Below are 19098 nucleotides of genomic sequence, written 5' to 3'. Positions count from 1 at the left end.
AAATATTTTTGATATTTAATATAGTATAAAAGAAGTGTGCAAAAATACAAGATGAACAGCTGGATATACAGTAACTACCTCAAAAAATACACAATTTAGCTTATTATATATTCTGTTGTGCCTTAAGAGCTTAACAACAAGAGTGCATATCACAAAACCAGAGTGCATCTAACTCACCAGGAGAAATGTTTCCTCAAGCTCTTAGGGCACTTCTAAAGTTCAACCTGTCAGTTATTTAATAAGAAAATGTTATGATTGTTCTGTCGATGATTGCCAGAAGAGACATTGCAGTTACTTTGGGTTACTGTAATGTAACACTACACTATACTGCAGACAGATTAAAGGGTTTAGGGAGACATAAAAGGCTTTGAATCAGACATATTTTGTCACACCAACTAATGAAATCTTATAACCAGTTAAAATCTGGGAAAATCTCAACAGGACAATAGAGGAGACAAACTAAAACAAAATGAACTACAAGAACAATGTCACACAGCAAAGTAGAACGAGGCGGGTTGTCGATGACCCCAGCTAGTGCCTCACAGAGTTCTCCAAGGATTCTCCATCAGCGTCTACATCCTCAAAGTCTCGTAGCTCGCTGGAAATGCGGATTTCAACTGTACTAGAATCTGAACCTAGCAAGACAAAATAGGGGTATATTACTGGGTGAAGTCACTTTCTGTTGCTGCACATGAGTGTCTATTCATGTGCATTCATTCACAAATGTATTTTGGGAAACTTGAATTTAGGCATTGCAATTTACAATCGGGCTGTATGGTATTGATCTGTGCTTGCGTTTGACTGTGGAAGCAGACTGAGGGCTATATAAATGAAAGAAAACATAAAATCCTTTAATATATTAACTTTATTTCTAAGGATTTATCATTTCAAAGACACTGAATGTTGACAGAACATTAAATAAAGTGTGTACATGAGCTAGGTGATGCACAAACACAACTACAAAATGGTAGAAAAAGGATATAAAATGCTTTACAAAATCATCCCAAAATACATTTGATAGTGTCTTAATGGGCCTTTTTTCACAGCAGGTGTTTTGATTTGTCAAAGAAGGAAAAGCACAGGTTTTACTAAAAAGATTGACGATGGATCTGTTCTACTTCAGAGTCCCAGTAAATAATGACAGCGTGACAGTGGAATTCAGCCATCGTTCATTTTATTAGTTACACCTGTGCTTTTCCTACTGTGATGCATCAAAATGTCTTCTGTGGAGAACGCCCTATGTCATTACTCAGTGTTACTAGAATGAGAGTGTAAACATTGACATTTCTATCCAGTGAATACATATCTGTGTTCAATACACACTCGGTTGCCAGTTTATGAGGAACTGATGCAGTCTAAAACAGGTATGCAAAAAATCTGATCTTCATGAAGGTTATACTGACAGGTGTGTATGACTGCTTCAATAGGTTTAGCTTGATCTGATAAACTAGCAACTTGGTGTATTTTACCTGCTTCATGTGTATATTTAACAGCTTTGCCATTATTCGCCGCATGTCACCTTAAGCATATAATGACACTTAAAGCTCTGTGTGATAACTTGCCACAATAGGTGCACCCTGAGCAACTTTTGCATCTGTCATGTTTTTACATAGTAATCATGCATGTCCTTCACATGCACATGCAGAATGATAGAAACACTGCTTTTATCATTTCTGTTCAATATCAAGAAAAGAACTTTTTGTGCAGCCAAATTTCACGCTACTGTACTATTTGGTACACCATAGATCAAAACAGACAATTCTGCATGGTGTTACATAATGTGAAGTGCTTTATTATTACATCCAGCAGGAGTCAGCTTCAACACTGGTAAAAAAAATATTTTATTATTAAATATTCATCACAGAGAGCTTTAACTTTGTCCTGGTTAATTGCTCCAAATCTTGACTTTAACTTAAAAAGAAAACAAAAAACTTCTCTACTAGAGAATAACTTGTCTTCAGACAGTTGGATCAGATTTCTCAGTGAATAGTATCTCGCCATAAATGATCTCATCCAAAAGAAAATATACAGTATAATTTAAGAGAAGAGGCGATCCAGCCCTAGTATCAGGAGACACCATGAACCAGGGAAGTGTGTCAGCCTCACCAGCCCTGATAAACCGGCGAGCTGTTACCGCCACTGAGAGCCCAATTACCTTCTGAGAGAACACTGATGGCATCAGAGTGCTGCTGGCCATTACCCATCACGCTCTTTTTGGCTTCCTGGACGTGACTTTGGTAGAGCAGAGTGGCTCCCACTATGGGATTATGGCCTCCTGTGTTCGGCGCTGATGTAGAGACCGAGTCCCAGGCCAGCTCCCTCCTCCGCTGCAGGCTGAGATCAATATCAAATCCTGTCCAGCCATGAAAGGCCAGAGTGTTGAGGAAAGCCTGCATGGGGTTCAGGATACCCTGAAATAGCCAAGAAAATACAGAACAATCAAGGTGTTAGACATTTAAAAGTGTTTTGAATACAGTGTGTCGATGTTATGCAACCCACCATAATAAACCATGTGATGAGGGCTGCATTCCTGATATTCCTGAAACTGTTGTCATTGATGTCCATCTGCATCTCCAGGTAGAAGAGGAGGCTCTCATTGATGATGTTGGGCACCCAGCTAAAACATCAGAGGTAAGTGACTTTAACCATGTCTCACTAAACGAGGCTGCAAATTTAAAAATGTACTTTTTTTAAACTACAAAATGCAAACATCTTTTCCACACGAGTATGCAGCTGATATCCATCTCTACTTATCCCCAAACAGCCGTGGAAAAAAAACAATTTTTGGTTGACCTCTGAGTTTTCATGAGTTTGCCTTTTGAGAGTCACGTTACTGCAAGACCACAGCAAGATGACCCACTACCATTACCCGTGTATTGTACAGTTGAGAAAGTAAAATGCACAATAACTACAAACAGTATATGCACATTTAACACAAAATGGAAAATACTACTTTTAAATGAACATAACAGTAGATTTGCACATTTAGAAGTCAAATATACTTTACATCACTTCTAACCTTTTTGCAAACCATGTGGCTGTGTTTTACAATTTTTAATGTACTTTTTCTTGCAAGCTTCAATAGGTTTTCATTCATTTCTGTACAATATTAATGTGTATCAGCAGGCCTGTGATCATCATGAGGTAATGTAGTACAGACTAAGTTGAAAGCAACAAATTTGCAAAAATGACATAAATCTATGCAGACTTCATGTTTATGCCATGGATTGGACAACTGCAAGTGTCTGCTATCTGATTTTTACACCATATGGAAATGAATGGAAGCAAATGGCTGCATACAAACATAAAAAAAAAATCCAATCTATGTAGCCTGTATCCAGCTGGTTGACATAAATGTAAAGAAAACATGATGATTTGTAGATAAGAGGAACACACAGGCATGCTTAAAGTTGATCCGTTTGTTAAAGAGCGGTAACATACCAAATAAAGAACACCAGCATTATTTTAAAGAAACGTATTTTTATCTCGTTGGCCAGCCGTCTCTCATTTTCTGTGTAGATTCCTTGTCGCCCTTTCAGTAGAGATGTCACTAGATGAGAGAGACGAGACAGGTCATTCGTATTTGCGCCCCTCTGCATCTGTGAGAAAATATTTGAGGGGGAGGAACTGACCTGCAGATATTGTCCGATTAAAGAAGACAGGGTTGGCCACGAGGACCAACAGCATCGGAGCGTACGTGGTGACATAGTGAGGTATAGCATGCTGGAGGCCTTGCTCACAACTGCACAAAAAATACAATAACATCAGGATTGGAAATCACAAATGCACAGCACTAAAACAGAGATAATGTAATTTACTCTTCTCTATCTGAAAAATGCGAATCAGTGTCAAACAAAAGAAGAACAAAAATCAACAGCCTAATAGTTTAGGCATGGTTAACGTAGCATATATTTGGACAATTGATCTATGGTCTTTTGTGATAACCTCAGGCTCTCTCAGGAGAAAAGACAGCGACACAAAAAGGTAATGTTCTCTGTTTATCTCCTGACAAGACTGGGCGTGGGTGTATCTAAAGGACAACAAAGAGTCTTACTCTGAGATGGATGGGTAGTAGAGCATGGCCACTCCTTCAACACACAGCAGCACAGCCAGACCCCATGTAATCATGTGGTAGAGGATAATGGTGCTGTTGGGGAGAGAAACAAGTCATGAGACTGAGCTCACAATGCTGCTGAAGCTCTGCATCTCAGGGATTTTTTGTTCTTTTTTTTCTGCTGTGCAGCCAAACAAATGTACAGGACAGACTGGGGAGAGAAACATATTGTTATACCTTTGAAATGCAAGGAACTTATACAAAAAAAAAAAAAAAAACACCTCCAGGTATTGCCAACTACATGGTAAACGTTTTGTGTAGGAGAAGATTCAAACCACTTTCAGTAAATGGAGGTGGAGAATCTATATTAGACAGTGAAGCAAAGTGAGAGAACGATGTTTCACACGTCCTGCTTCCCGTTGCCTCAGTGCGTATAGGAGGTGATAATGACTTGTGGTAGCTGGAAGGTGAGGATGACAGCACCTGATTCCTGCAGATGTTTTCACCACAAGGAAGACGTCAACAGCATAACAAAAGGTCCACCAAAAAGAGGCGCTGAAAAACAACTGGATCCACATCTGTAATACACATATGATGGATAAATGCACCTCTACAATATAGTATGCAGTTATAATTAAGCATTATGAATTGTTTATGAAGTTAATCTGTGCCTTTACAGCTTTAAAAAGATATAACCGATGCTGTGCACATGCTCACTGAACGTGAATTAACACAAATAGGCATGCGTTTGCCATGGAATTAGCATTTCATGGGATCACGCATGAGTTATAATAAACAAAATTATGTGTTTGTTCTTCCTCTATAGTCCCTTTTCTGTCATCTGTCAGGCATGAAGCTGCAAGTAAACAAGATAAATGGTGTGTTTGCTCAGCAGGCTTAAATAAGGTGAAGCTTTGCCAAAGAGCATCATACATACTGCACTTCCAACACAGAAGATCTCTGGCCACACATCAGTACTGTTGGCCACAGAGATGCGGTCAATGGTGTTGGGCAGGCCCAGCCAGACAGATGACCTTACAATGATACCTGGAGGAAGGAAAAGAACCACATGGTCTCTAATTGTATCTGCAAATTCCTGCTTTGCCAGGAAGAGGAGAGGAACACAAACACAAAAAGAGGACTGGTCTTAATTAACATTTAAAACACATCAAGTTCTTTTGGTATGATTAACTATAATTAAAATGAGTCCTTTTAATTGCAGTTTTACATCATGGAAATATGAACTGCCTCCAGGTGTGTTTTATAAGGGTGTTTCCATTTCCAACATGAGACTCCCATGGAATGGAAAAACCGGGAGCTCTCCCAGAATCTTTATGTGATGCAGACTACATGCTGTTATGTTATTCCATTTTAAATTGTGTCACGGTGTACTTCAAGCTGTTAGTTTGCAGTGCTGGATAAATCTCACAGGGTACTTTTAAGTACACTGAAATACATGACTTCATTTGCCTTCCCTCTCACCAAGTGCAGAAGCAAAGTGATGAATGAACAGTTCGGATGTAGTGCAGCAGTCTTAAAATGATTTACAGCCTTTTGTGTCATTAACTGAGTAAATGTTAGTTTGTTTAGGGAGACGCTGCCGCGTTCAAATCAACATATAAGCCAACAGAAAAGCTGTTGTTTGAGTCACTACATTACTCACATGAGGGGTCCATGAGTCATTCTTTTGTTGTGCAAAAAGCCACAAGCTGCATCAGAACTAGTAGATATAAAATACATCTAGTTTCTTGCTCAGATTTGCAAGTGTACACTTTCTCACCAAGTTTCCAGCTGAAACAGAGTGACATGTGCATTTTACACAACCTGTAGAATTTTTAAAAGCTCATGTAGGATCAATTTGTATAAAAATATACTTCTTTCTTTCTTTTTTTGACATATAAATCTTATTTTTCATAGCTGTCTACGAACATGTGTCAAATGTTATCTCTCTGTTTGAATGAGGCAAGTCACAGACAAATGTGGAGCAACAAAAGGGTTAAAAACAAAATATTTGCGTGCGTAATTAGATCCAGCAATTCAATGATGTGAAAAGCAACTCTTCCTTTTCTTCTTTTTCTCTGTAATGATTACACAAAAAAACAGGCCCACACCAGCAGTTTGGTCATTACCTGTGCATCCCAGTATGTCACAGATGCTGATGATGAACAATATTCGTGAGGAGGACGCGGGCCTTGGCACCGGATATTGTCCAAGTCTTCTGTATCCCTTGCGTTTTGGCAGCAATTGCAAAATAGAGAGCAAGAGGCTCAGGGACGCGCTGCCGACAGTTAAAGCCCCGAACAAGAGCGGCTGGAAAGTGACCACAAACTCTGTAGCTGCGTCTCGGTTCGGGCAGCAGAAAGTCTCCAGCCGAGGGGAAGCCATCACGCACCGGGGAGAGAGAGAGGGAGAGAGAGAGAGAAGTGGGCTACGGTGTCAGGAGAAAGAAGAAAAAGAAAAGAAAAAGGAAATGACTGAATCCATGACCCAACTCTGAGAAATCACGGGGTTGAATCATCATGTGCTTCCATTTAATCCCCGCAGTTGTAGCTTTGCCACAATACAAGAAACCGACAATGGGCTGTTGTGTGATGGAGTGTGATGTAGATCTTAAGTTTTGGGAGTTTAGAAAGCTATTGAATATTTTAATTGGCGGATTAATGAACAGTAATTTACTGAACTTGGTCTGTGCAGTTTCTATGATGAAGATGCGCTCAAACAAAAGTATAATAGGATGATTTGACACACTTTATTCTACCCCTGAGGGAAAAGTCAATAGAACAACCTCAGATGAAAGAGAGTAACCTGCACATTCACAAATCATGCTATTATTAAGATATATAATCAATATATAATATACTGAGAGTCTATAACTCTGTAGGTGTAGTAAACACTGTATTTTGTATTTTATCATGGCGATACCGTATTAGATCAGGTATTCCAGACACCCAAAGCTGGATTACCAGCTGGGCATTAGTGAGCAATTGCCCCAGTGACCCAGACTTTCAGGCCTCAAAGGCACCAAAGATTCACTCTCTGGCAAATCTGATTTATTGATTCATATAAACTGCAATGGAAAGGCCTTTAAAGCAACTCCTGAATTTGTACCTAAACTTTAGGCCATGTCTTGTAGCAGGGTCCTTTGTCAAAATCTACTTTCTATACCTTTTTATGTTTTGCTATATTATGCTTACAGGTTACATATTAGCAAATAAATTTGCATTTAATGAACTAACCAACTAAACTAATGATCAAACTAAGTTGGGGAATGCAGGGGGCTTAATTGGAGTCCACAGCTCACTTTTTACAAGGGGTCCACTAATGAGTTAATCGGGCCCGGGACACACCATGATGCATATTTGATCTTTATAACCTGATAGTTCCGGGACAGAAGAGTCAGTGCATCATTATTAATACCACTAAGTTTCTGAACTCATGATCCCATTGGCCTCAGTGTGTCTGGTGGTGATCTGGGTTGAGCCTTCTACAGGTGAAAGTGGGTCAAACTCTGTGGTCACTTGATAATGTAATGATGTATTTGAAACACATTCAACATGTGCAACATTTAGATTAGGTGGCTGGTGAATGGTGCTGCCTGATGACCTATTGTGACCTATTGTGTGCTGTTTGTGGAAGTGTTTCTAATGTGTTACAGCATAAAAGAATGTTTCTTCACATCCTGTAAAATTCACTTGTATTACTTGTACAAACAGATATAAAAGTCTGACTGTTGAACTGACATAAAAGCACTTAACAGTCTTGGTAAAGAATTAATTTGCACATGAACACAAGGACGGCTGTGGATTTTGTCCCTCATCAATTACATTGAAAATGCATTATGAAGAGATCTGTTAATAGTCATTTGAACAAGAGGAATGATTACAGCAAGAAAAATGTGTGTCAGTGTTCATTTGGGCACCAAGCTATCCTTTAAGGCAGTCATGAAAATGTCAAATTTGTGCTACAGAGTAAAAAGTAAAATGTCGGGAAATTGGATGGGAAGCCTGGGAATAAATTAGGCCCAGCCCCATCCTTAGATTCCTGATGAACAGATGACATTTAGTGCACTTTGCTTGCACTGGTTTGCACCACGATTAACAGCCTATTCTTGAAATAAATTCCCCTCCAATACATCCAGATACAGCAGAGGTCATGACAGCTGCTGGATCTGCCTGCTTGGACTAAGATCTGAGGAAATCAGTGGACATTGAAGCAGTTTTATTTGGGAAAACAAAGCATCAAGGACTTTCATTATTCAGTACTACAGAGAGGGCATTCATTGAGTTTCTACAATGGCATTCTAATCCATATGCACCTTCCCTGACAAGGCACAAAGTCAATTGTATGGCAAACTTGTAGCCTGCTGCCAGGGATTAACAACTCCCCTGGGGAACACAGTTGTTAAAGTATTGACTTGCTGTTCTCTGCTGTCGGTGTACGTCTGCTCTCTGTTGCTGCCCTCTGCTGGTCCTGACAAAAATGTAACGGCTTCTCTCAAGATCCGGTAGATACCGCCTGTGTTGACATTAATGAAGGGCTGCATGCTACTACACAAGATTGTATTGTAATTATAGTACACATTAAGCTCTACCACTAACCTGATTCTGTAATAACATGATACACAGCTGTTGTCTCCAACTCAAACTAAATGTATTTCATCAGAATGATACAGATGTTATGTATGTACACTTAAGTGACCCCTGTAGGCAAATTTTATTTTAGGTTGTTTCCTTCAAAGAGGTTGGAGGTCAGGTTAGCATGTTGCTGGAGCTGGTAGGGATTCAGTGTTTTACTCAAAGACACCAAAGCAGAGCAATTATAAACATTTATTAACTTATTAACATGGGTGCATGAACCCAAGCTTTTAGAGTTTAAGGAAGGTCTTTCTGATCATTAGACCACCCATCTACTTTCTGGTTATTCTGAAGAATAGGTGGATGTCAAACATAGCAAACCATAAAAGAGAGTTTAATTAATGGCACTTAAGGCTTCATGGACTTCAGAAAAAATAAATACCAGGGGAATGTTAATATTTTAATGCTTCTTCAGTGTTAAATGTCGATATGATCACTACATGAAAAATCAGTGTTAATTTGAAATTAAATGACAAATAAGGAAACAAAGTAACAAGGCAGATTTGGTCATTAAGGGACTTAAGGCTCTAATTACTGGATGGAGATGACTGTGTGTTCTCGTAATGAAAAGATGTTTTACCGATTAGTTTTCTTTGAATGTGTTTGTCAATTCAAAAACTAGTCATTTCAAGTCAATTTTTTATTTATATACTGTACCTCAATATCACAAACCACTAATATGCCTCAGGGGGCTTTATAATCTTTTACAATCTGTACAGCAATACAACCTCCTGTATCCTTAGACCCTCAATGCTAATAAGGAACAGAAAAGGCTGAGAATGCAAAATTATAATATGGAAATACAGGGGGAAAAAATTATACTGATAATAACTTATTGTGCATTTTCAGACATTAATAGCCATGTCATTATCATTATTGGGAGCAATAAAATAGTTTTTATTGCGATTGTTCAACACTGGATCTGCAGAATTTCTGTTTTAAAATGAAGGCAGGCAACATAAAAATGAAGAATCACCCAAATAGGGTTTCACAAGGTACAAAGTATTGCTGTCTTGAATCAGGAACAATGTAAAAAAAACATGAACAGAAGTAATTAAATGTACTGCTAAGTTTTTACACCAATATGTCTTGACTATAGGCATAGGTTGATTGAGTTCTCCCTCTACACCACACATCCTCTCTAGCAGCAGAGGATGGGTGTGGATGTGCAGTGTCAGATTACACATACATCATAGACCTGCTCAACAGGCCCTTCTCCCTCCCTCTCTCACTCATTCTCTGCACCTTCATTGGTTGAGACCCAACAACTACATTCAACCAGCCTGCTTCCTGCATGGCAAACACTTTGCCTGAGAGGAAGTGACATCACAGCACTGAGACTTGGGTTGCCACAAAATACACTGAAAACAGATGAGGACTTCAAGTTGCGCACAATACAGCCTCCAATGCAAAACGTGAAGAGGCATAAAAAAGCTTTTGGAACATCACTGTGAAGTATGTCTGCTGGACAGAAAGAGACGCTGCGGGACAGGACATGTCAAACTGGAGCTGTTGTTTTTTTCTCAAACCCTTTGATGAGTGGTGAGTAGCAGCTGGCAGCGTGAGCTCAAACTGCAGCTGGAGTGTATTTACTGCTTCACACAGAAAGTTTCACCACGTCTTTTTGATGCAAATTTATGTTGTTTAAATGTATGATACTGAATAAGTCATGAATGACTACTGTCTATAATGTCTACACATAGATATTGAATCAGACTGGTCTCCGATTCATGATGCTGCATTTAATGGACACGTCCTTGCTCTGCAGAGACTCATTGCTCAGGTAAAGCTTTGTGGGGTTTTGAAGGTTAGGTTAAAGGATTATTTTATACTGCATGCATGGTTTGATTATAGTTTTTATGCATTTTGGAAACATTTTTCCATCTGAAAATCACCAAATGACTGAGAAATGCATATCTGCTGCACCCAAACATGAAATACTTTATAAGCAAACATCTCTCGTATTTCATTTTCTTGTGGATTTTTCATTTTGTAACAAAACTCCTAATGTGCATCTATAATATTTCAATGAATCTATATGTGCTATGTATTATTCACAGGGTACATGTGTCAATCTGAGCACTCTGGACCAGGTTTCTCCCCTCCATGGAGCATGTATACAGGGCCATGTAGCTTGCGCCAAGCTTCTGGTAGAAAATGGGGCAAATGTCAGTAAGCCATCATTGTCTGGTTTGGCTTTTCACAAACATGACAGAAATCCAAAATCAAGGCAGTGCGTTTTGCGTCTTTTCTTGACAGAAACTCCCAAATAATGCTCTAATCTAGTTAGACAGAAACCATATCAATAATTGCTAGATTTAACTTTGTGCTGGTGCATATTAGTAAGAGATTAACCAGACATTGATACAAACAGGCATGCAGACTCATCCATGAATGCACAATAACACATTAACAAACATATATCTGCATGTGACTTTGAATTGAATAGTTTATATGGAGAATTTCTGGTGGATTGTTTCAAAAATATTCTTATCCATGTCAGGTAAACAATTCAACGGTGGATGGACAATCACCCCTGTCAGAAGCTTGTGCCCGGGGCCATGTGACCTGTATATCGTTGCTCCTTCAACATGGAGCGACTGCCCTGGGGACCAACCAGTCAAATTCCCCAATCCACTTGGCTGCAGCTAAAGGTTAGAGTTCACATTCCTTTGCATATACACAGATAATCTATGCTGAACCAGTTTAGTCAGTCACTACAAAATGCTCAAAGAGTGCCAAAATGTCAGAAAAGCTCTGTGAAATGAATAATGTATAAAAAAAAATAGTGTGTGTTTCTTACAGCTACAAAGTAAAACGATTGCATATTCTTCCCTGAGATGCCAAGCACAAGCATATTTCAAAACACATCCTTTCAAGTACCCCACCTCTCATTGTGATGATTCTTGTAACTCTGTCTAGGTCACCCAGAGTGCATTGAGCCTCTTGTTCAGTATGGTGCAGATGTGGATCAATACGTTGACCAATCAGGCTCCCCTCTCCACGCTGCCTGCTCCAATCAGCAACTGAGTAGTGTAAGGAAATTGCTTCAACTTGGTAAGAATGCTTCTCACTTTACCTCTAACCTGTCAAATAGATTGATTGTTATTTCAGGTTGAAGATGGGATAGGTTCACGATTCTTCAAGTCTGTCTTAAAACAATAGCCAGATATGAACACTGAAACTGTTTTTGCATGCGGTAATCATTACTCCTGTTCATACTGGCCATTTAGAGATCTGTTCTGAGAATGCCTCCAATGGAAGAAATGTGCAACAACATCCACAGGTATTGTTGTTTGCAAAAATATATTCCAAAATTAATCTGAAGCTTTGGACATGGGTATTTTCCAAAGGTGCAGTCTTTTAGTATGACAGTCCCTCTTTGTGTTTTGCAGGGATAGTAATGTAAAGAGGGAAGAGGCAGAGTCTCTTTGTAAGATACTCTTTGATTAACTCTGACTGACTGCTGAAGGCTCATGTTAGTCTCAGATACACTTTTGCACTGAACAAAGACTGTGGATTTTGTCCCACCCATCCATCAATTTTCCACCACAATTTTCCGGGATAGGGTCGCGGTGGTATCAGACTGAGTAAGGAAACCCAGACATCCTTCACCCCAGCAAAGCCCTCCAGCTCCTCCTGGGGGATCTCAAGTTCTTCCCAGGCTAGAAGAGATATGTAGTCCCTCCAGTGTGTTCTGGGTCTGCCCTAGGGTCTCCTACCAGTTGGACATGCCTGGACGACCTCCAGAGGGAGGAGTCCTAACCAGGTACCCAAACAACCTCAGTTGGCTCCTTTCAATGCAAAGGAGCTGCGGCTCTACTCTGAGCTCCCCTTGCATGTCTGAGCTCGTCACCCTATCTTTGAGGCTGAATCCAGACACTCTCCAGAGGAAACTCATTTTGGCCGCTTGTATCCTCGTTCTCATTCTTTTAGTCACTACCCAAAGCTTGTGACCATAGGCTAGGGTGGGGACATAGACCAACTGGTAAATTGAGAGCTTTTCCTTCTGGCTCAGCTCTTTCTTTACCACAATGGTCTGATACAACGCCCAGCTGATGCTGGACTGATCCACCTGTCAACCTCACGCTCCAGCTTACCCGCACTTGTGAACAAGACGCCAAGATACTTGAATTCCTTCACTTGGGGCAGCAACTCACTCCCAACCCAGAGGGAGCAGTCCACCTTTTTCTGGCAGTGCACCATGGCCTCGGATTTGGAGGTGCTGACTCTTATCCCAGCTGCTTCACATTCGGCTGCAAACTGTCCCCATGTCCGCTGGAGGTCATGGTGTGTTGTAGCCAACAGACCCAAGTCATCAGCAAAAAGCAAAAAAGCAATCCTGAAGTCCCCAGACTTGGGAGATCCTACCAGGAGCTATTGCTCCCAACAACACAACTCTTAAGGTCACAGGGACACTCAACCCCTGCCAATTAAAAGCATACTAAGAAGAAATCTTGGTTATGCTTTATTTTACAGGTCTCTTAATTTATACAAATTTCTTGAAAATTTTCTGAGAAATTCGCAGTTATTTAATGGTTAATTTTTAGGACATTTTACAGACAGGGTTGTGCAATTTGGTACAAATTATTTTAAAACATCGAAAGTTTTGAGTTGGTAAATACCCACTCAATATATTTAGATTCATATGTAGCTCTCAATTTTCAAACATGCTTAATAAAGTAGATTCTTAACAATTCTTTCACAGACAAAAAAAAAACGATAGTCTGCGTAGTTCTGTGTGTCAAATGATGTAATAGCATGTCAGAAAATTTCCAGGAAATTTGTATAAAATTAAAGGACCTGTAAAATAAAGTGTTACCGAAATCTTCAGTGGCCAGTATGAACAGGAGGAATGATTACAGCAAGCAAAACCAGTTTCGGTGTCAGAGGAGCAGCTTCCTAAGACCTTTCCTTTAAAGTAGAAGTAAAAGTACTCATTATGCACAGTGATTACTATTGTTGATGCAGTATGTATCTTGAAAGCTAAACATATGTCTTGTATGTGAATGTATCTGCCAGGTAAATGTAAAAAATGTGAGTTAAAAAGTGAAATGTAGTGGAGTAGAAGTATAAAGAAGCATCAAATGGAATTACTCAAGTAAAGTACCTTAAAATTTTACTCAAGTAAATGTACTTTCAACCCTTGTTTCCCATGGGGTTCTGCCAGTATACAATTCATGGTGTGTTTTATTTAAACTAAAATAAATCCTTTTTCAGGATTTGAATATTCATAACTCCAGTAAATGTAGTCTAACCAGGAAATACACCAAAATATTTTATGTAAATAGTAAATAGAATAAATGGTGCTCAGTGCTGTAGTAGCAAAGCTCCAACTGAACTCTGAGAGATGTTATTTACTTGTTATGTAATGTGAGGACATCATACCTCATTAGTCTCTCCTCTCCTTTAGGTGCTAGTGTCAACAGCAGTATGTCTGGTGACTCGCCCCTGCACATCGCTGCCCGTCTGTCCAGCCCAGAGATGGTGTCTGTCCTGCTTGACCACGGGGCGGATCACTTCCTCAGGAACCTGGAAGGCAAACGGCCGCTGGACCTCGCACCTCCCAACAGCCTGGCAGAGAGGCTGCTGAGACAAGCTGGAGGTATTGCCCTCAAAATAACCAAATAGGCTGCCTGTGAAGATTTTCAAGGCCTTTACATTAAGCTGGTGCAGTAAGCAGTAATAATCAAAACATCTCTCTGTCATGGCTCACGCTTCTCCCCCCTGCCTGCCCAGGAATGTTTCCTCTGATGCACTTGTGCCGGCTGTACGTCAGGAAAACTGTCGGCAAGCAGAGACTAGGTGGGATTCATGACCTTCACCTCCCCACAGAATTGAAACAGTATCTCCTCTACCAATCAAACCCGAGGGGAGATCTAATGCGTTGAAATTACTCTCAACCTCAGACTTAGTGCATTTCACCCCCAGGCCAATAGGGGGTGGACTTGGATAATCTTGCAGAGAGAAGACTACTTCATGGCTCAGGGGTGTGATGGTAATATAATGAATAATTCTTCTTTGTGACAGACCTCTGTGCATACACTGATTCTCAAGATTAATGGACTGTTATATGGAGACTTAAAAGTCTTAAAGCAAGGTTTTTATGGCAAGATTTTTATATTTTTATTTTTGACATTAAACACATGAAAAACAGCACAAAATGAGACTTTAATAGGCTCATGAGATCCAATAAATATTCAATATATACACTGGAACTATATTTTTTATATTTAAACAAGTATCCACATTTCGTGAATATTGTAGTTTTTGATATTTATGACAAAAGTCTGACTATTTAGCTCCGGAGCTGAATTTTTGATTTTTTTTTTTTTTTTGGTGCTGCTGTATTTAAAAGATTTCTCTTTGGACCCACAGTAGATATTCCTCTCTTATGAAATCTTTTTACGTGCCAGGTCCATGTTATCCCTACCTGGAAATGGCTATTGATCCTTAGAGAAAACCTGTTTCTTTTTATATCTTTTAAAAGCCCTCCTCCACTCAGAAATGTGTTTTGCTTGTTGTTACTTCATGTGGATGTTTGACCTTCGCTGTGCAGAATGATGTTTGACACTTGAGTTCATCTGCTGAAGGGGGAAGTTTCTCTGTGCTCCCTTTAAATCTGAGTTTAAGACGTGTGCCTATGAGCGTGATTTTGTGACAACAAAACTAGTTTGGATGTCACCCAATCGTAGACCAATATGCAACTTACACAAATGTGTTGTAGAAGCTTGAAGCCTTGTAGAAACTTAGAATGTAATAACTGTGCATAATGTAATAAAAAATCAATAAAAACCGATAAAGTAATAATCTGCCGATAATGGTGAGCGCAAAATGTAATAATTTTTCATATAAAGCACCTTTTCCATCCCAACATCACATCATGGCCTGCATGATCCGCATTTCAATTGTGCCCCATGTTGTTTTCAAGTATAAGGATGCCACTCAAATGCAAACCACACATGATAGTTCCTTTATGTGCATTTTAGGTGTTTTATGTACTGAAATAATACACACTGTATCTGAATCCACCTCAGAAAAGCCAAAAACATAAAACATAAACAAGATATTAGCAAACCTAGTTCAGCTTATAGTTATAGTTTGTCAGAAATTTTTTGCATTACTAGCACAAATACTTTGATAAATACTTTGTATAATTTCCAAACATATGGACACATACACAAATAGATGCTCTCAACAACAGATAGATGGTTGATTCTGAAAATATTAGATGTTTGAACAATAATAAACTGCACTAACTCAGTTCTATATTACATAAAGAAGTCTGGTATTTTTCACTAAAAATCCTAACAAGATATAGTCAGAAAACATTTTTGATAGTTTCATAAACAGAATCAGAAATTTTTTTTGTATAATTTTTTGTTGAAGTATCAGCTATTTCTGGATATGTGAATCTATTCAAATGATTATCTTATATTTAAGACATGCACTATTTATTTTGTCAGTGTGTTTTGCATCCAGAGTGTGTTTGAAAAGAGACATTGTGTATTTATAGATTCATATGTCTGCATCTGGTTGTATACAGGATGTGTTGAGATAAAGAACTGTTTCCCCTGAGTCTAAAACGTGTATTGCTATACACGCACAGCACATGGAGAAAGCATAAAACAAACATTATGTGAACCTTGAACATACACAGATAAGAGATGAAACACATTATATAAAAAAGTTACAGTATTAATTCTATGAATGAATATGTTTTAACCTAGGTACTCGCTGCCTATTTTTCCTTAAACCCAAATTCACTTGAGAAAAGCCGCGAGGATACAGTCTTATATCAAGGTAATAAATGCGCTTCCTTGTGCCTGTCTGAGAAATGGAGGTTTGTAGCCCAAGGAGGAGAGAGGGCAATCCTGCCGAGACACAGCACTGATCTACGCAATTTTTGATTCCCATTAATTCAGATGATAGAAACCTGTGAGTCAAACCACAGAATACGATGTCTGATTTAGGTTACCACCACTTCTCTCCATCGTCCCAATCTAGATCTAGTATTTACAATGTGCTGGCTGATTTCATGCTAATCATTTGTTTATCCGCTGCCTCCAGCAACAACATGCAATGCAAAACATATTCATCTCTTCTTCTTGATTCTCTCAATATTTTTGTCCACACAAGCCTGATAAATATTCAGTGTGAGCGAGGCATCATTCGTAATGTTCCCAAAGCTTCTACAGCAGCCTGTCAGCTGTCACCATCCTTCCCCATGTTCGGAAAAAAAACTCTTCAAGGGCTTACTGGCCTCTGACCTCTCTGGGTTTGTCTGTGCATACAGCCAATCAGTGTGGCTAACAGATCCCATAGGGAGAGGAAGCAGAAAACAGGTTTAGGATAGATGGAAGGGGAAGGAGGATGGAGAGGCTTGAGTGAGGAGAATAAACCATTTTTGTATGAACTTGCTGGCTATGGACATACCATGTTTCTGTTACTGCACAATTATAAGCATTGAAAAAGTTTTACCACCACTGTATTACCAGTGGTGAAAAGTAGTAATCATTTTGAAGTACTTGTGCTTTGTTCAATTATTTATGTTTTATATTGCTTTAACAGTCAGGTGCCCAAATGAACATTGACACATGTTTTTCTTGCTGTAATCATTCCTCCTGTTCATAATGGCCATTAGAAGATCCCTTCATAATGCACTTTCAATGTAAGTGAAGGGGGACAAAATCCACAGTCCTCCTTCTGTGCAAACATGTATTTGGTCGATATCTTTCAATGTTACAGTCTTTTTGGTGCCAAATTCCCTTTTTTTGTTACAATCCTTTCACTGCAGCTGAACAGGAAAACACTGTCTGCCGAGACACATAAAGGGAATTGTATACTAAAAAAAATGTAACTGTGGAAGATTTCCACTTTATTTGACTGACTCAGGCAGCTGAAACCTCATATTATATTCAGATAAACTTATATATTTTTCTCAAAACAAGGACTGCAGATTTTGTCTCCCATCACTTACATTGTGAGTGCTTTTGAAGAGGATCTTCTAAAGGTCAGTATAAACAGGAGGAATGATTACAATTCAGTGTTCATCTGCACACCTGACTGTTGTTTTAAGACAGACTTGAAAAACCATGACCCTGTCCTTTAATATTTTACATAAAAAAAACAAATGATAAGCTTATGATGCTTTATATAAAAAAAAGCAGTGCGTAGTTTGGGCCTTTTGTCCTCTTTTCAAATGTCTCTAAATTATTTGCAGTTCTGCCAAAGAACATTTCTTCTGAACACTTCAAATGGTTTCCTTTGAATAACTGAAGGTCAGATTATCCAACATTTCATAAAACAGCAAATATTAAAGAAAAATGAATGTATTCCACTTTTTTAATGATTTTCTACTACAATGACGCTTACATAATGTTGCATCTGTAGGCTGTTAACTAATGACTAATACTGTCATTCATGTGGTAAAACATCAGCACAGGGACCAGGAGTACTTTTACTTTTAATACTGTCAGTATATTCAGCTGATAATACTTTTAGGATTTTGTCAGATTTTGAATGCAGTACTACTTGTAATGAAGTATTTTCACATTGCCGTATACTTTCACTTCCCACAACTGTGTATTACTGTACAAACCTTGATTCCAACAGATCATTTAAAGAGATGATGAAAAGGGGCAGCGTGTGGCAGTGTGAGAACATCATCATCCTCCCCACCACGGTGATAAAAGCAACAGTTGCCCAACTCACTTGCACCTGTCTAGTTAAAAGCAGCACTCATTAACTTTCCATCGATTCCCATTGTGTCCCAATTTGCCACTTAAACTAAATCATCGTCCCCTCAAATCTCGCATGAACGCCCGGGGTCAGCCACACGTTGAACCGGGTTTCGATTTAACTGGCGTTTAATGTTAAATCAATACTGTGGAGGAGCTTGTGACTTCTAAAGCTGCCAGGAAAGACATACAGTATCCACTGCCTGTAATTACTGACATCTAGACAATCAGGTGAGATGAGTCTGTCTGGGAATCGCTGTCACATGACCATTCAAACTTGAGTCATTGTGGCATTACTGGTAGTGGTGGTCTATTTTGCTGTTGTGCAGTACAGTGTATCTCCTGAACGACTTTCCTTATTCAGTCAGGTACTGTGTGGCACTCAGATGCACTTAAAAACCAACCCACCTATATGTGATACCAAAGCTTTTACTTTTATTCTCTAGTGGCAAACACTCCATTAACCTCCATCCTTTTTTCAGCGCATAGGCACTTACTATACTTCCCAAATAGCTAATGCATATCTCACTGAGGGTTAAAGTGAAAAACATAATGCAAGTTTTACATCCGGCGCACACGCTCACTTAAAACTATTCAATTCCTTTTACAAACAGCTACTAACAGAAGTTTTTCGATTGCGTGGCAAGAAGAGGAGAAGGAGCCGTATGAA

General features: G+C 39.1%; 2 protein-coding genes across 3 annotated transcripts; one reads left to right on the top strand and one right to left on the bottom strand.

Moving 5' to 3' along the window:
• Positions 1–42: 42 nt before the first annotated feature.
• Positions 43–7661, bottom strand: gpr143 (G protein-coupled receptor 143). Of its 2 annotated transcripts, none has more exons than XM_042426689.1 (9): positions 6184–7661; positions 4992–5101; positions 4538–4632; positions 4055–4147; positions 3633–3742; positions 3442–3550; positions 2500–2617; positions 2156–2411; positions 43–635 (listed from the first exon to the last, which is right to left on the bottom strand). In XM_042426689.1, exons 1-9 carry the CDS (start codon positions 6437–6439, stop codon positions 532–534), a joined length of 1251 nt encoding a protein of 416 aa, XP_042282623.1. In that variant the 5' UTR covers positions 6440–7661; the 3' UTR covers positions 43–531. The 2 variants fall into 2 exon arrangements, with proteins under 2 accessions (XP_042282623.1, XP_042282624.1); XM_042426690.1 differs by lacking the exon at positions 6184–7661 and adding an exon at positions 5718–5817.
• Positions 7662–9954: 2293 nt separating this feature from the next.
• On the top strand, positions 9955–15973 carry LOC121907240 (ankyrin repeat and SOCS box protein 9-like). The gene is made up of 7 exons (XM_042426691.1): positions 9955–10230; positions 10392–10471; positions 10749–10856; positions 11192–11342; positions 11611–11745; positions 14102–14293; positions 14428–15973. Exons 1-7 carry the CDS (start codon positions 10146–10148, stop codon positions 14577–14579), a joined length of 903 nt encoding a protein of 300 aa, XP_042282625.1. The 5' UTR covers positions 9955–10145; the 3' UTR covers positions 14580–15973.
• The last annotated feature ends 3125 nt before the right edge of the window (positions 15974–19098 follow it).

The sequence above is a fragment of the Thunnus maccoyii genome, chromosome 11 (assembly GCF_910596095.1).
Source record: "Thunnus maccoyii chromosome 11, fThuMac1.1, whole genome shotgun sequence".
Classification (NCBI taxonomy): domain Eukaryota; kingdom Metazoa; phylum Chordata; class Actinopteri; order Scombriformes; family Scombridae; genus Thunnus; species Thunnus maccoyii.
This window is presented reverse-complemented; position numbering and strand designations above follow the sequence as displayed.

Coding starts and splice junctions, on each gene's coding strand:
- gpr143 (XM_042426689.1), bottom strand. CDS start 6,439: ATGGCTTCCCCTCGGCTGGAGACTTTCTGCTGCCCGAACCGAGACGCA. Junction 3,743..4,054: donor TACTACCCATCCATCTCAGA/GTAAGACTCTTT, acceptor TTTTTTGTGCAG/TTGTGAGCAAGGCCTCCAGC. Junction 3,551..3,632: donor TAATCGGACAATATCTGCAG/GTCAGTTCCTCC, acceptor TCTCTCATCTAG/TGACATCTCTACTGAAAGGG.
- LOC121907240 (XM_042426691.1), top strand. CDS start 10,146: ATGTCTGCTGGACAGAAAGAGACGCTGCGGGACAGGACATGTCAAACT. Junction 10,857..11,191: donor TGGTAGAAAATGGGGCAAAT/GTCAGTAAGCCA, acceptor TATCCATGTCAG/GTAAACAATTCAACGGTGGA. Junction 11,343..11,610: donor CCACTTGGCTGCAGCTAAAG/GTTAGAGTTCAC, acceptor AACTCTGTCTAG/GTCACCCAGAGTGCATTGAG.